At 36.9% G+C, this 13,293-nt stretch overlaps 1 protein-coding gene across 8 annotated transcripts in view; it reads right to left on the minus strand.

The window, feature by feature from the left end:
* PIK3CB (phosphatidylinositol-4,5-bisphosphate 3-kinase catalytic subunit beta) overlaps positions 1-13,293 on the minus strand; it is a 184,203-nt gene that overhangs the window by 41,955 nt on the left and 128,955 nt on the right. For 7 of the 8 annotated variants that reach the window (XR_010125764.1, XM_054482054.2, XM_054482055.2 and 4 more), the window contains 2 exons: positions 12,510-12,560; positions 2,513-2,701 (listed from right to left, as the gene is read on the minus strand). Coding sequence is in view for 7 of the 8 variants with exons in the window: in XM_054482054.2 (XP_054338029.1) it covers positions 2,513-2,701; positions 12,510-12,560 (240 nt within the window). In the remaining variant the exon portion in view is untranslated. The remainder of the gene's footprint in view (positions 1-2,512; positions 2,702-12,509; positions 12,561-13,293) is intronic. The other variant, XM_063662211.1, reaches the window with a different exon arrangement.

The raw sequence follows: 13,293 nt of genomic DNA on the forward strand, positions 1-13,293 counted from the left end.
TTGCTATGTTGCTAGTCTCAAATTCCTAGACTCAAGTGATGTTCCTGCCTCTGCTTCCCAAAGTGCTGGGATTACAGGCTTGAGCCACCATACCCAGCCTAAATTTTAACTTTAAACTTAAGTTTTACTTAGCTATTCTTAACCCTGTATTGAATAAAGCTAGCTCTTTTTTTATGTATAAAGCACAGATACACATACGTACATGAACAGATGTACCATGTATCTACAGAATCAAAATCTCATGGGTTATTGGGGGGAAAAGGGCCTATAAAAGCTCCTAGAGGTATAGTGATGAAAACAGGTTGAGAAATACTGATATAAAGACATAAAGCACCAACCTCATCCCCACTTTTTCTCACTAATAGAGCCCCCCTCCCTGCTTTGCCGAAGGCCCTAATGGACCAGCAGTCTTCTTTATGGGCAGAAGAGTTGGGAAGAGACCATTTCCTGAGGTTTTGAAATAGCAGTAATAAAAAAAACTCCTCATATCTCCAGTTAATACTTGGAATACACTGCCCATAAATAACACTGAAAAAGAGAGATAAGATTATGTAATATTAGAGGTTCAGCAATGTTGTGGTTAAAAACAACTCTACCATTGGAAAGTAATGACTTTGGTAAAATTATTTATAATTATTAAAAATTAAATCATGTAAGTGTAAAATTAAATAAATTGCCAAAACTCACCAAACCTCTCTATAAGACAGCTTTTAAGAGTACAGCAAGAAATTCTTTCCATTGTGATTCTAATAAAATAATATGATGCATTTCTTAGATATGCACTCAGCACTAGACACTATCCAAAAGAAACAGGCAAATGTGTCAAGTAAAAAAATGCTTAGATCTTGTTTTCCATTACTGAAGGTTCATGGAAAACGAATCCTGAATTTAGATAATACATCAGTGGCTAGAAGACAATAACTATTCTACAGAAATTAAAATAAAATAGTTCCTTTTCAGTCTAATTTGGTCTAAGGTGGAAACAAGTTTAATCGAGGTACACACAATATTATAATTATATAACATGTCTCCAAAGATTGATTGATTGATTTAATTATTTGAGACAGGGTCTCCCTCTGTCACCCAGGCTAGAATACAATGGCACAATCTCGGCTCACTGCAATCTCAGCCTCCTGGGCTCGAATGATCCTCCGGTCCCAACCTCCCGAGTAGCTGGAACAGGTGTGCGCCACCATGTCTGGTTAATTTGTGTATTTGTTGTAGAGACAAGGTTTCGCCATGTTGCCCAGGCTGGTCTTATATTGCTGAGCTGGTCTCAACCTCCTAATCTGCCCACCTCAGCCTCCCAAAGTGCTGGGATTACAGATATGAGCCACAGACCCCGGCCATTTTATTTTTTTGAGACAAGGTCTCACTCTATTGCCCAGGGTAGAGTGCAATGGCATTTGGTTCACTGCAGCCTCAACCTCCCAGATTCAAACAATCCTCCCATTTCAGCCTCTCAAGTAGCTAGGACTACAGGCACATGCCAGCATGTCCAGCTAATGTTTGTATTTTTTGTAGAGATGGGGTTTCACCATGTTGCCCAGGCTGGTCTGGAACTCCTGAGCTCAAGCGATCCACCTGCCTTGGCCTCCCCAAGTGCTGGGATTAGAGCTGTGTGCTACCATGCCTGGCTCCAAAGATCTTTAGACACTAAAAGTAAACACAAAAGAAATCCTTTCTACTCTTAAATTGAGAAGTGAAACAATAAATCCAAAGATTTTTAAAATGCATATAATTAAGATAAATCTGTATTTCTTCACTAAATTTTTAGTCACTATAGATAATTACTAAGACTACATACTAGAGAGGTTCATTGAACTTAAATAAGTAACATGAAAAAATTTGGATATTTTAGTAGACCAAATTTATTTGTTCTGATTAAAAAAACCATTTCAAAGGTCTTTCTATTGAGCACTGGTGGGTTGTTAATTGAATAAATGCCAGTGCTTTTTGGCAGGGTCTTGAAAATTAAATCAGGGAACTAAAATTTGGTGGTTTTTTGAAGCAAAATGGTCTTTTTTCTATTCTGTCAAAACGCATACATTCAGCAATACTGGACAACTGAAATGAATGTTAAAATTGACCTGAATGATATATTACCTAAAATATTATTCTCTGTAATAGATGTAATTTTCAAACAATGGACATTCATTCTAGAACAGGCATTGCAAAGAGTCTAAAAGATTTAAAACTCTGGAGTTCACTGATGAAGCTGGTAGAAGGTACCCACGTCTTAGAAAGTGGTACTTTTGATAGATAATTGTCCCAAGATCAATGTTTCAATTATATTTGGTGAAAGGTATGGCAATCCTACCCAAAATCTGAGATTTTTAAATTCTGGAAATGTTCTGGTCCATTACTTGGAGTATAAGAGTTTAAAACCTCAAAATTTCTCCTGCTTAAATTATCCTATCTATGAAAATATACCTATGAGAAAAGGATACTTTATGTGAATCCAACCAAGTACCATACACCCAAAAAAGTTACAGAAACAATCTTTTGTTACCTGAGCAACATCCTCAAGTTTATTCCACTTGATTGACAGCAGTAATTTTGGCAGTGATTGTGGGAAAATCTCTCGGCAGTCTTGTCGCAAAGTCCAAATAAGATCCATTTCATTTTCACACAGTTGAGACAAGGGATCCCTGTCCAAGATTTCTTTCAATACAGGAAGAAACTTTTTTCCACCTCGACTCTAAAAAAGTAAAATGCTCATTATAGAATTTAATTGTGCAAACACCATGGCAAACATTCAGTAAATTTATATACATTTATATATAATAAATGAACCTAAGTATGTGAGATACAAAAATATAATTCCATTAAAAAAAAAAGGCAGATCCTTTAATAATTTCTAAGCTAAGGATGAAGAGATTCTCAAAACAGTTTCTAAAAATCTAAAAATGTAAACTGTGTAAACACTGGGTGGCAGTATTGCTTTTTGGATAAAAATCCAAGTCAGGCCAGGCAAGGTGGCTCACGCCTGTAATCCCAACACTTTGGGAGGCCAATGTGGGTGGACTGCCTGAGCTCAGGAGTTTGAGACTAGCCTGGGCAACATGGTGAAAACCCGTCTTTACAAAAAATACAAAATACAAAAAAAAAAAAAATTAGCCAGGCATAGTGGTGCATGCCTGTAGTCGCAGGTACTCAGGAGGCTGAGGCAGGAGAATCACTTGAGCCTGGGAGGCAGAGGCTGCAGTGAGCCGAGATTGTACCACTGCATTCTAGCCTGGGTGACAGAGCAAGACCCTGTCTCAAAAACAAACAAACAAACAAAAACCCACAACCAAGTCATTTACTATTTGAACTGAGTTTCTTTAATTTTCAAATTCTATAAACAAAAAACCAAAGATGACCTAAACATATGAGGTTAAAAACAAAAGTAAGGCCTTCTTGGCTTGTGCCTTGACTCAAAGGTCTAAAATCTCCTTAGATTACGAATCAAATGTTGGCTAAAACTAAGCATGGAAAAAATACAGTTCTCTCATTTTCCTTCCCAATCCCTACAAGAAAATATACTAAAAAAAAATATAGCCCATGTTGTTTTGGATCCAGACTCTCTGAATTCCACTAACATTAAAAGAAAGAGGTGTGCTCCCCATGCTTACATTAAAATTATACCACCTTAATCAAAACAGATTTTCCCTAAAAATCTCTTTCCAAAATCATCTGAGAAGATCCTGTAAGGATTTATACTGTAATATTATTTTATACCTGACAGTACTTTAATGGGATTTCATATGAACTTGAAAATAAATAGAATTATCGTATTACTAGTTTCAAAAGTAATCCAATTCAAAATAGCATACAGCTAGAATAAAAAAGAATGGAAATACTAAGTATAATTTTATTAAGTAAGAGAAGTGACTTTTGGACATTGTCCTTCAGGGAGACACGTTACTGAGAAGAAAACAGAACAAAGACAGATCATAACCAAAGTTGTTTAACTTTCTTAAATTAAGTTGAAAGTTTAAGCTTTCCTAAGTTCAAAGTTTAAGAGTTAAATATTTTGTTATAATACAAAGAAGATTAAGTTAATACTTGTATTCTCTTCAGTTTGTCCAGTTGTTAGTGGAGATTTAAATATTTACTTACTTTCTTGTCATCACAATGGCAATAAACACATGCATAAAAATGCGTGAGAAACTGAAAACTCTATGAGTCTTTCTAGCGCATTTCTCCCAATGTGACCAAAGTGTAGGGTAGAATGGCTGGAAATTGTATCTAAGAAGTGGAAAAAGGATCGTTTGCCACTATCTTGTAGACTGGGTAGAGAGAAACTAAGCTGATGAACAAGTACCAATTGGCCAATAAACAGTTCTGATCTTCTGTCTACAGCCTTCCTGACAAAACTGTAATGTTTTATATTTAAAACCTTTCCCTGGCTCTGCCATTGTCTATAGAATAAAATTCAAGATAGTCTCAAAGGATATAAGGACCTCGAAAACATGGCCTCATACTTTTCCTGTTGCTCTAAATCTCACAAATTATATTCTAATATTAATAATTCCACACGATTTACTGTATCCTCTACTGCATACTGCAATGATACTCATTAGTATTTTTAAAAAAAATATTGTTCATTCTACTTTTCATGCTCTCAAACGATAAACTCATCTCAAAATGGAAATGATATCTTCTTCCCATGTATATCCCTAGTACAGAGCATACAATATATAAACTGAATATAAAAAATGAAAACAAGGCCAGGCGCAGTGGCTCACGCCTGTAATCCCAGCACTTTGAGAGGCCGAGGCGAGTGGATCACCTGACGTCAGGAGTTCGAAACCAGCGTGGCCAACATGGTAAAACCCTGTCTCTACTAAAAATACAAAAATTAGCTGGGCGTGGTGGCAGGCGCCTGTAATCCCAGCTACTTGGGAGGCTGAGGCAGGAGAATCACTTGAACCCGGGAGCAGAGGTTGCAGTGAGCTGAGATCGCGCCATTGCACTCCAGCCTGGGGGACAAGACTGAGACTTCGTCTCAAAAATAATGATAATAATAATTTAAAAATAATTTAAAAAATTAAAACAAATTTCTCACTAACATATTTACATTAAAATTCTGAATCAAGCTATATCCTATTACAATAAATAACTCAAATAGGTTTATAATAAATAAATAAATAAATTTGAGTAATAAATAACTCAAATAGTTTAAATAACTAAACAAAACAGACTAGAAGATAATTCATAAATTCTCTATAATAGATATCTTTGGGAAGTGTTTAAAAGTTACATCTAGAATAAAGGCCCCTGAAAAACACAAATAAGCTAATCGTTAGCAGACCAGTTTTCTGATTAGCATATCACTCAGGTTAAGTAGACAGAAAAAGGCAGGCAGGCACACATACACATGTATTCTAGGTGTTTTGCCTAAATCTCTTATTTATTCTAGTTATTGAGGATGATCAATATATGACTTCTGTCCAGTATCTAAAAATATTAGCTACTTGGGAATGATTGACATAAAAGTTAGTAAGATAGGAAAATTACCAGACCCTGGAAAACTAAGTCAAAGGAAGTATGCTACATGCCCTCATGGTCATTGAAATGAAATGGAGAGTGAAATACACTCCATTTCATTTTCTTTAAGTAGAAATTAACACGCTGTGTCAAACCCAAGGAATCTCTTGCATAGTATCCGCCACTGACAAAGACACAAAGAAATATTATCTTAAACATCAACTTTACAGGTTAGGGTTATGAGTCAAACACTCTTGTTTCCCTTAGGATTTCATTATAGATTCATCTTCCATTATGTTAGAAAAGGGTTTTGTTTGCTTGTATTTTGAGACAGAGTCTCTCTGTCACCCAGGCTGCAGTGCAGTCGCACAATCTGGCTCACTGCAGCTTCAACCTCCTGGACTTAAGCGATCCTTCCACCTCAGCCTTTTGTGTAGCTGGGACCACAGACGAGCACCACCACACCCAGCTCATTTTTATATTTTTTGTCGAGATGGGGTTTCTCCATGCTGCCCAGGTTGGTCTCGAACTCCTGAGCTCAAGCAATCCACTTGCCTCAGCCTTCCAAAGTGTTGGGATTACAGGCATGAGCCACTGTGTCCGGCCATAAAAAGTTTTATAAATTTTTTATAACTTTATTCCTATAAGATAATAATTTTTCCAAATGTTCTGTACAACATTGAAAAAATATTAAAAACACGAAAAGCTTCTGTTCTATCAAGCTGAAGAATTCCAAGTTTTAATAAATTAAAGAGGATGCATTCTACCCTATCTTCTTTAAGATAGCCAAAGACAAATCAAATAAGTAAACTCCAAATTCTTGGGATCTTGTAAGTAGGCAGATAAGGTTCATTGTACTAAATAAAATAAACACAAAAAGACTAATAAACACAAAAAGATCTAATTATAGTGGTTTTATATTTACAGATTCAACCTACAAAGGGTGCATAACTGGGTTTCACTAAAAAATGATGTCATTAGCCAGGCATGTTGGCTCATGCCTGTAATCCCAGCACTTTGAGAGGATGAGGCAGGCAGATCATGAGGTCAAGAGATTGAGACCATCCTGGCCAACATGGTGAAACCCCATCTCTACCAAAAATACAAAAATTAGCTGGGCACGGTGGTGCACACCTGTAATCCCAACTACTTGGGAGGCTGAGGCAGGAGAATCACTTGAACCCGGGAGGTGGAGGTTGCAGTGAGCCAAGATCGTGCCACTGTACTCCATCAACAGAGCGAGACTCTGTCTCAGAAAAAAAAAAAAAAAAAAAAAAAAAGATGTCATCAGAATTTGAAAATGAAACTCCTAGCCAAACCTGTTATTGCAAACAACACAGAATGTAAATTGTTCATGTCAGAGAAAGGCAGACAGCTGTTATGTTCAAAAAGCTAGCAAAAAGCTAGCAGGCTGAGTATAATTTGGTGGATCCAAATTAGACCTCTACAGACTACTGTAAGTAAATACCCTGAAGACCTAGGAATAAGCTAAGTAGGGAGAGCAGTGGAGCTGCATAATTGTACTGTTTGTATTATTGAGGTATGAAAAGCACAACGTTGAATAATGCCAAGGTAAAAACTACCAAAAAGCCTAAAAAAACACAAAATATTAGATTATTTTATAAAACAACAACAAAAATATCAGTAATGAAAAATTATACTGTACAGTATAACTGAAGAACTTAAATACATGTTCAAATGCTTGTACCAAAATAAGATAACAGTGGTAGAAAGCAATGAAAATCACAACCCTATTTTCTACTGTTTTTTAAAAATCACAAACACACATATTATAATAATGATTACTGACCAAAATAAAACAAACACCTTGCTATAAGCACATGGGAAAACACAAACAAAAACAAAAACCTATGGTTCCTTTCCCTTCCCTATGGAAGGCCACAAACTCATCTGTCATCTTCACAAGGGCTGGAGATTCAGATGGCATGTTAACAGTGTGCTTGCTGGGGACAGACAGTTGAGTTAATGAAGTGTTGCCCAGACATACAGACTTGACCAACAAAAAGCAGTCAAGGATATTGAGGTGGAGACTAAGAAGACAGTTATAAGACTAGAAGACTGATTACAAACAGGGGATTGAGCAAATAAGTAAATACACCAAAGTTAATAGAAATCCAGATTTCTCACCATTAGAAAAGGGAATTACAAATATGAAAAGACAAAGACTAGAAAATATACAGTGGGAATGGATCCATGTTAGAGGTATTGATGAGAACTCATGGTCTTTAATAGATAGATAAATAAATATATCTCTGTGTATGTTTATTTTCCCAAACATATGGAGGTAAACAAATATATACTGTCTAGCTCTGTTTCACAAAAGGGCCTGGAAGCAACTGCACCCCTGCATTCTCCAAAGAGCGCTTACTTACTTTATACCCAGGGGCAATGAGCATATCCAGGGCCTAGATCTTACATAGGCCAGGTATGGTGGCTCAGGCCTGTAATCCCAGCACTTTGTGAGGCTAAGGCAGGAAGACTGCTTGAGCCCAGGAGTTCAAGAACAGCCTGGGCAACGAAGTGAGACCCCTATCTCTACTAAAAAAAATAGAAATTAAAAAAATTTTTTTAAATAGCCAGGTATAGTGGCGTGTGCTTGCAGTTCTAGCTACTCAGGAGGCTGAGGTGGGAGGATCACTTGAGCTCAGGAGGTTGAGGCTGCAGTGAGCCATGATCGTGTCACTGCACTCCAGTCTGGGCAACAAAGCGAGACCCTGTCAATCCATTCCATCCATCTGTCCATCTGTCCGTCCGTCCGTCCGTCCGTCCGTCCCTCCCTCCCTCCCTCCCTCCCTCCCTCCCTCCCTCCCTCCCTCCCTACATACTTTTCACAAATAAAAGGAATAAACTGAATATAAAAAATGAAACTCTCCGGAGAAATGCCTGATTCCAAGGCAGGGGTAGGGAAAGTACTAGATGAGTGTGGAGTACGCTGTTGTATCGGAAAGAAGGAAATGCTCAAAGAATGATAGGGACAAAGCAAAAAGAGACAAGAGACAGCTTAAATGGGCTCCCATGAGCCAGATCTGGGATAAATTAAACATTAAGATAAATGACAGTAATTAATTACAAATCATTGAATAAATGGAAATCACAAATCCATCTCCTGTAAGTTAAAAAAAAGAAGAAGAAAGAAAAAAGAGATGAATGGGGGAGAAGAGGAGTTCAAGGCTGCAGTGAGCTATGACTGTACCGTTGCACTCCAGCCCGGGCAACAGAGCAAGACCCTGACTCTAAAAAGATAGATAGACAGACAGACAGACAGACAGACAGACAGAGAGAGAGAGAGAGAGAGAGAGAGAGAGAGAGAGAGAGAGAGATAGATAGAGATAGAGTAGAAGAAAAGCCTGTATCCTATGTTATAAGCCAACTAATAAATCCAAAAGGAAAAGCAAGATTTAAAATTGGCAACCCACTGCAGTAACACTGATTCAAGCAAGATGTACTAGTGAATGCAAAAAGAAGTGGGTGACAGCTTGATCTGAAGTAGAATGTTTACTTAGTGTCAAAATACACCCCCACAAAACCTTTATTTATTAACTTTATACTAGAAAAACCTAGCAGACACCGTACTAACCAAGGTATAACAGTTAACTTCCAGAGTAGTGGTAAAAATCGATATTGCCTCCTGATAAAATGCAGTAAGAAAACTACACCTTTACTTCTTTGATATTCACACTAAAAATGCATAACTGGGATCCTAAACATGACAAAACATCAGGCAAATCCAAACTGAGGGATATTCTATAAAATAATTGGCCTATAGTCTTCAGAAATGTCAGTCATTAAAGATTTAAAAAAAAGAACAAAAAAACACTGAAGAACCGTTTCAGACGGAAGGAAACTAAATATACCTGATAATGAAATGCAACAAGTAACCAGAGATTGGATCCAAGACTTATAAAGCACATGACGGAGAAAACTGGCTAAATTTGAATAAAATCTGCAGATCAGATAGAAATGAATCAGTATTATTTTCCTGACTTTCATGAATGTACTCAGGTTATGTATAAAAATGCCATTTTTTAAAGGAAATACTGAAGAATTAAGGGGTAAAAGGACATGATGTGGCCGGGCGCGGTGGCTCACACCTGTAATCCCAGCACTTTGGGAGGCCGAGACGGGCAGATCATGAGGTCAAGAGATCGAGACCATCCTGGCCAACATGGTGAAACCCCATCTCTACTAAAATACAAAAAATTAGCTGGGCGTGGTGGCGCACGCCTGTAGTCCCAGCTACTTGTGAGGCTGAGGCAGGGGAATCGCTTGAACCCGGGAGGCAGAGACTGCAGTGAGCTGAGATCATGCCACTGCACTCCAGCCTGACAACAGAGTGAGACTCTGTCTCAAAAAAAAAAAAAAAAAAGAAAAATCTAATAGATACTAGTAATTAATGCTATGGAATGTTAGAAAGGTATTTTTTAAAAAGTAGACCTATTCATACTCACATGACAATATCCACAAAGTATATCAAATGAAAAAAGTAGAAACCATATATATATAGAGAGAGAGAGAGAGTTTTATATATGTATATATAGATCTCACTTTTAAAGGGGGAGATACATATAAAGTTAGGATTGATAGCTACAAATTAAACTGTTTACAGTTAGCTCTGGAGAGGAAGGTAGGTGGGAGTCACAGAGAGAAACTTTCATTTTTGGTTTACAATTTTTTTTTTTTATATAAGATACGGGGTCTTACTCTGTCATAACAGCCTCAACTTCCCAGGCTCAAGCTATCCTCCCACCTCAGCCTCCCAAGTAGCTGGGACTACAGGTCCATGCCACCCCGCCCAGTTAATACTTTTTTTTTTTTTTAATAGAGATGGGGTCTCACTGTATGGCCCAGGCTGCTCTCAAATTCCTGGGTTCAAGCAATCCTCCTACCTTGGCCTCTCAAAGTGCTGGGATTATAGGGGTGAGCCATCACACCCATCCTTACCATTTATTAATTGTACTTTGTGCCTAATAAAAAACAAACAAACTGTAAAAGTATATCAGACCTGGGCAAGATTACTGCATGCTCAGTGTGTAGCAAACTCTCTGATTTAGGTCAGGTACAAGTTTATGGTGGAAATAGTAAAAACTAATTCATTTATCTGAGGTTCAACGAGCAATATTGTCTTATAAAGGGTAATGAGACAGGCACTTGAACCAAGACCTGCCTGTGTAACTATATCTCCTAAGCTTAAACTGTAATTATCTGTTTCAGTAATTGCCTAATAAGCTGATAAATTAACACCTGTAAGAAATTTATTTTGTATCATTACAAAAAGGTAACTGCTCTTGCAGTTTTGTATCATTACAAAAAGGTAACTGCTCTTGAAGTTGTCTCTTTTTAAAGTTTTTCTCTTATTTTTTAAATTTATATACAAACACATTTTTTTAAACTAGTCTCTGAGATTGCTTCCGCTTTTATTTTACTATTTTACTTTTTTAATAAACTCTTACTTCTTAGAGATTCCAGGCCATTCTCAAGTCTACATGCTCAGCAAGAGAAAGCAGTCAAACACAATGATCCTATCACACCAGCCTCATCAATTGATCATGCAAATTTTTATCAGGCCATATATATAATTTAAGCTATTAAAATTTGCACAACGTTTACAAATTAAATTATTATCTGAAACTGTCTCCAGAAACCTGAATAACACAAAACTTTGGGAAAAAAGACAGAGAGAGGAAGAATTTGGCTACTATGGTCCCAAACTGGCCCAGAGCCTTTCGTAAACTGTAAAGACTAGGAGCCTGGCACTACTGCTCTCTTTCCTAAGGTCAAGCATTCAAATTCAAAAGACAAAATTTAAGCCAAAAACACTAATAAGAAAGCAGTAGCAGATGACTCACACTGAGAAACTAGGGAAAGATTCTGAGAGCTCTAATGGCAAAGGAGAAGACAGCCTAGGCCAGACATTTCACCAACTGGCCAAAATTAAATAGTGCTTTGATTCTGTGAGAATGGGAAAAACATACACATTGTCTCCAGTTTGCCTCCTAGTCTCTATGACACTGCCATGCTACAGGTAGAATGGCTTTGCTAAATAGACTTAAAAGTTGTAAACTGATGACAAGAATATTGGATTACAGCTCAACAAAGTCAAACTAGAAAGAGCCAAAAAATTAAATTAAAAAGCACAGATGGTATACATATTTATATATATGTAGATATAGATATATATATGCAGATATAGATATAGATATATAGATGTAGATATAGATATAAATATAGCAACCCAAGTCAACAAAGTAACCTATTTGTAGTATCTGCATAGAAACAAATGGGAATAGTATATGTGGCAGAGACTACTATTTGACCCTCAATATCCATTCTCCACTTCTTCCTTTAGTACTAGAATCTCTTACTCTTAGCCAAGCGCATGACTGATGGTGTGGCCAAAGACTGCACCTCTCAGATGCGTGTGTACTTAGGCATGGACAGTAAGATCTGGCCAATGACATGTAAGCAGAAATGATACATACTAATGATATCCTGAATAAGAATGGGGTGTGACCACTACTATTGTCTTTCCTGTTCCTGCTGGCTGGAATATAGTAAAGTAGGAAGCTGAAGCAGTAATATTAAACCATGAAATAGAAAATACATGTTAAATATGGCAGAGCACTAAGATGGAAGAAATTTGGGTCACTTGCATGATGATGTGTGTGCCTATTACTAAATCTGCTTTGTTACCTGAGAGAAATACAGCCTCCTCATTAAACTAAATAATATTCACTATGACAGCATTGTTAATCTATGAGGTGCCACAGAATCCCTTATAGACTACCTGCTAAACCTGTACTTGTATCAGAAAAGGGCTTGCCCACTGAACCCAGATCACCCACAAATTGGGCTGCAATTTAACAAAACACTGTTATGTGCATACTTACCCACACTCACAGACTGTTCTTGCATATGAGTTATGGTCTTCTGTGAGTTCATTACTATGAGGCAAAGGTATCTAATAATGTGCACAACTCCATAAGAAAGGGCCATTTAAAACTCTTGATACTTACTGACACATTAGCACTATCACTGCTTGCAATCTCAGCTGCCTTTTCAATAATCTGTTTAAAAAAATTAAAGAAAATGAATTTTGGCTCTCATATTTGTAGAATTTTAAGTGTAAATGACTACATTTGTACTTAGACTACATAAGATCTGGCACTGCTATGCTTTGTAACAGAAACATGAATTTTAAAAGCAAAATCATGCTTCTCAAGTGCTTTAAACTCTTGACAACAGGGAAATGATGGTATTGCTATAAGGGATTATGACTCCTAGGAAGCACTAAAATTGTCTGGAGATAAAATAAGTACCAGCTAGCATATATATGTCAAAAATTTTCTTTTAAATATAAGTAAATGTATTCTAGTTAAGAAGACACAAAAACATGTAAGAGTTACTAAATTGTAGAATAAGCTTTTGTCATTATGTTTTTTCTTCAATTAACAGACACCAAAAGTAGAAATAATGACAATATCTAACTTGTACAATTGAAGGAGATCAATAAGCATATACTTATTTACACATTTTTTGTTTGTTTTTGAGATGGGGTCTATGTTGCCCAAGCTCGCCTTGAACTCCTGGGCTCAGGCAATTATCCCACCTTAGCCTCAAGCAGATGGGACTAAAGGCTGCTGTCCCTGGCTTATATATGTTTAAAGACTAAAATCTCTATCCCAAACTGATCTTCTTCAAGAAAGACTCTCCAAGGGATTAGAAAGGCAAAAAAAAAAAAAAAAAAAAAAATTTTAATGACCATTTGCAGATGACTGGAGCAATGGTGAAATAAAACTT

This window comes from Pongo pygmaeus, chromosome 2, assembly GCF_028885625.2.
Source record: "Pongo pygmaeus isolate AG05252 chromosome 2, NHGRI_mPonPyg2-v2.0_pri, whole genome shotgun sequence".
NCBI lineage: Eukaryota > Metazoa > Chordata > Mammalia > Primates > Hominidae > Pongo > Pongo pygmaeus.